This window comes from Coenobita brevimanus, chromosome 80, assembly GCF_032717465.1.
Source record: "Coenobita brevimanus isolate Jiangsu-jjx chromosome 80, ASM3271746v2, whole genome shotgun sequence".
NCBI lineage: Eukaryota > Metazoa > Arthropoda > Malacostraca > Decapoda > Coenobitidae > Coenobita > Coenobita brevimanus.
In genome coordinates, this window is record NC_137033.1 from 20,950,747 (window position 1) to 20,955,477 (window position 4,731).

The 4,731-nt window shown below is 44.4% G+C and overlaps 1 protein-coding gene across 1 annotated transcript; it reads left to right on the forward strand.

The window, feature by feature from the left end:
- Nucleotides 1-221: 221 nt before the first annotated feature.
- LOC145409296 (uncharacterized) lies at nt 222-4,507 on the forward strand. Its single transcript, XM_080279774.1, has 4 exons — nt 222-296; nt 1,289-1,462; nt 2,045-2,161; nt 3,161-4,507. Exons 1-4 carry the CDS (start codon nt 222-224, stop codon nt 4,505-4,507), a joined length of 1,713 nt encoding a protein of 570 aa, XP_080135900.1.
- Nucleotides 4,508-4,731: the final 224 nt, after the last annotated feature.

The window sequence follows — 4,731 nt, forward strand, 5'->3', positions numbered from 1 at the left end:
ACTGGTTGATGACTGGTTGATGATTGGTTGATGATTGATTGATGATTGATGATGACCCTAATCCTGATGCTGTTAATAAAGTGGTTGTGATGGTGATGGTTGTGATGGTGATGATTGTGACATGAAATGATGATGACTATGATTCCTTGCGTGTGACGATGATAGTGAAGGCAGTGTACGTGAGACTATTATGATGATTTTTACCGTTTTTAGAAACAGCGATGAGGCGACCGTACGAGGCTCGACTGGAGGGACTGGTGGAGGTGGGACGCTGCATGAGCGAACTCGGCGACCAGGTACTGTGTTTATGAGAGAGAGAGAGAGAGAGAGAGAGAGAGAGAGAGAGAGAGAGAGAGAGAGAGAGAGAGAGAGAGAGAGAATTTACAAATGTTCTCGAATTTTATACATGCAACCCCATTTAACGTACTCAAGCAGCCACTTACAGTATTCACACAACAATGTGCCGTACTCTCAACCATGTACCGTATTTACACAGCCATGTACCGTATTTACACAGCCATGTACCGTATTTACAGCCATGTACCGTATTTACACAACCCTGTGCCGTATTCACACAACCCTGTACCGTATTCACACAACCCTGTACCGTATTCACACAACCCTGTACCGTATTCACACAACCCTGTACCGTATTCACACAACCCTGTACCGTATTCACACAACCCTGTACCGTATTCACACAACCCTGTACCGTATTCACACAACCCTGTACCGTATTCACACAACCCTGTACCGTATTCACACAACCCTGTACCGTATTCACACAACCCTGTACCGTATTCACACAGCCATGTACAATATTCACACACCCATGTACAATATTCACACAGCCATGTACAATATTCACACAGCCATGTACAATATTCACACAGCCATGTACAATATTCACACAGCCATGTACAATATTCACACAGCCATGTACAATATTCACAGCCATGTACAATATTCACAGCCATGTAGCCTACAGTGTTCACACAGCCATGTACGTATTCACACAGCTATGTACCCTAATGGCAGTCAGGTGCTGAGCTATACCCATGAGCTTAATCTATCCAATACTGAGCAACCACGCACTTATCTGACAGTACCATCTTAACTAGTCTGATCATTTAACGAAACATCATCTAGCGCCTGTCTCGTCTACACTACGTTTATTATGCTTTCGGGCTGTTTAAGACGTGGCCAGTGAATCTCATCTAATCTAACCTCAACCACCGAATCTATTATTACCTAATACTCGGCTCCAGTACGGATATTGTGCTTGCAGGCTAGGTTGGACATGGCCGGGGAATGCTATACCCTTGTGTGCAGACCAAATGCTAACACAACTCTTCAAATGGCCCACTACCTGACCGTCTTACCACCCACCACCCTCACCACCACCACAGCAGTCATCTTCCTCAAGAGGGGGAGCGTACAGGTCTTCTGTGATGACTATATGGTAAGCAGCTGCAGAATATAATTAGTCCTCTCGCAATGCTTGTTGTCTGGAGGAAAATTAGGTCCTCTTTCGGAGTGAACGGGTTAATGAGTGTGGCTAATACTTTCACCACCACAGGTCTCTCAAAATCTTCCCAACCACCACCACCACCACCACCACCACCACCACCACCACCAGCAACGTGGCCATCATATTCCTCAAAAGGGAAAGAGTGCAGGACTGTGACGGCGAGATAGTTTCTATAGTCTGAGTAACCGCCCTTGATCTATTGTTTATCCAAGCCACCACCAGACTATTTTATTCAACAGACCAGGCCAGAGGTTAATGATGGCTATACCTAATTCCACCAGTTCAAAAAGTCTGAAAATGAGTAAAATCGTCTTACGGTAGTAGGAACAAAGTACACATCACTGAAATGAGACAGTTAACCCCCATTAATAGTGCCTTTTTTTTTTTTTTAACTCCGCTATCCCCAGACGACTTCATTCACATGTTTGTGAGGACCTGACTACGTCACTGGATATTTCTCAAGGGGAAAAGAACGCTCTGTAGGATATCTTTTTCTTTCTTCGCTTCCCTCAGGTGACGGAGCACAAGATGACGAGCGTGAGCGTGATGGCTGTGGTGAACAGCGTCGTAGGCACTGTTGTCTACATCGGCAAATGCGAGAAGAACAAAATGAGGCTGGCCGTCGTTTTGGTAAGGGTCGTGCTAGTGGCTTTGGGAATTTTGTAAAAATTAAGAATAATGTGTGGAAAGTAAAATCATCTGAAGGTAGCAAGAACAGGATGAAAAGATACATCATCGGATGGAATGGATTATAAAATGACTCATCGACATTCAGGGTATACCTTCCCATTTGTACACACTGTTTTATAAACTTATGATTTCGCATAACGCTTCAACATTCGCTTGTATGTTATTTATATCGGTATAATATCGACATTGTTTGCATCAATGGACACAATTCTCATGTACAGAACAAATCGCCAAGGAACACATGCTACGAGATGATCTTGCTACCTCCAGACGATTTTCCTCATCTTGGAAAAGACCAGTCGTACTAAATATGGTATATCAAGGCTAGATTTAGCCCTTCCATTTTGAGGTCTAGCCAAAACTTTATAAAATCCTGATGGAATGGTAGGAATAAAATGAAACGGTTAATGATATGGTTATAAGATTATGAACACTACTCACTTCCCCCAGAATTTCTACACCAGTGAAGCGGCTAAAGGTTTCGTGAATGAATACAAGGAAGCTAGGCAAGGGGCATCAGCAAACAGGTACGTTGATGCTTCCATTGCACTGTTTCCTCCTCTTCCTCCCACTCCTCATCTTTCACTTCCTTTTCCCTTAAAATATTTCTCCTTTCTTATCCTCCTCTTCTCCTGCTAATACAGAGATTATCAAATACTGAATGCGTATACCCCGTTTTGTAACAAACCAGCTTCCCAGTCTGGTAGGTGTCGGATGAAATGTAGATGAATTAATTAAAAAATTTTCTCCTCCAGTACATATATCACTACAGAGCCTGCCACATCAGCTCCTCAACCACCACCACCACAACGACCACCATCACCACCACCACCACCACCACCACCACCAAAGACAAACTCCATGCCGCCTCAGCTTTCCAACCCACAGCCACCTTCACCACTTCCACCCACATCATTTTACAACCGCCCACTCCCACAGATACCAGCTATGGAAACTACTGAGGGGAGGCCACAAATGCTAAACCGCCCACTGCCACCTTTGCCGACAGAAGAGTCCTCGAGTTGTCCCTTATATGACGAGGTTCGACAGTACGAAAACCCAGACGACCCTGATGTACCACCCCAGTTACCGCTCAGGTATGAAAATGTGCAAGAACTTGTCACGGGAGCTGCCTCTCGCGGAGATCAAGAACCTATCTGCGAGGAAGACGACTGGTCTGATGATGATGGCAACCTTTACGAGAATGATAAGTATTACCAAACTCTGGGATTTGACCAGGAAGAATGTGAGCAGCTGTACATGACAGCGGAAGAGATAGATGAACTCAGACAACAAGCTCAGCCAATAAAGAAAAAGGAGCAAAGGGAGGAGCAAACTAACACAAGTGAAGTGGAAAACAAGGAGGCAGAATCTGACACATCTGATGAAGAGGGAGTAGAGGAGGAGGAGGAGGAGGAAGAACCATTGAAATCGTCCACACTGGAAGAAGATGTTCAGTCTTTCATCAAAGGAGAGTTCCAGTTCAAGAATGTCATTTGGAGGATCAGAGATGCCAAACCTTCCTTGACTCCTGACCTTCGTAACCTCCTGAAGGGTACAGAGACGCTGGCCGACATCCACAATGATATGTACATTGAACTCTATGAGGGGTATAAGTCTTGTTCCAGGATAGCAGAAGTCTTTCTTTCTCGTAAAGACCAATTAGAAAGATACAAATATTACCTGCTAAACTCACGCAAGATCAACAAACTAATCCAAGAACAGGATCCACTGGTGAGGCAGAGGTTCCCCAAGTTACACCAGGACGTTCAGGAGTCTTGGAAGAGGTTGCACTTTTACATGGCCAGCTTGGAGAAGATGTTGGTAACTGCCCCTCCCTCCGAAGAGCCACTTTTGAAGTCTGTGGTTGATCAACTGAAGGAGATGAATCGAGAGGGGGATTCAAGTATTATCATGGAAGCAGTGGACGGAGCGCCATTCAGTTTGGCAGACCATGCTCCTCTCCTCCTGCACAGCTCCTTCATTATCCGGAATGAACAATTAAAAGACATGAAGTCAGCCTGCCATCTCCTGCTGTTTCAGGACGTTCTAGTTTTGACAGCTCCAGGTGAAGATGGGTATCAATACCTCCGTCACCTCCCCTTGGTGTCCCTCAAACTCCTTCCCTCTGAACGTAACACTGAGAGGAGCTTTGTGCTGGAGACGCGGACTGGTGAGAAGTTCGGGGTTCGAGCTGCTTCAGAGAAGAAAATTCAGTTGTGGAGGCAGAGACTAAAAGATCTTATTCGTGATGAAAAAGCCCATGATAATTATTACATGCCCTAAAAAATTTTCAAACAATCGTCTAACAATATTACTGAACTTGCTTGGAGATCAGATACTGGATTCATAAGAGTATTAAAAGAAAAAAACAACTATACATAGTGACTGCACGAGTAATCCAGTCCTCAGCTAAAGGCACTATATTCCTTTGCCATAAATCTAATTTCTTAAGCATCCACTTCGTTTGTAGTGAATAACATGCAAAACTGTTCCTCCTAAGCTTCACT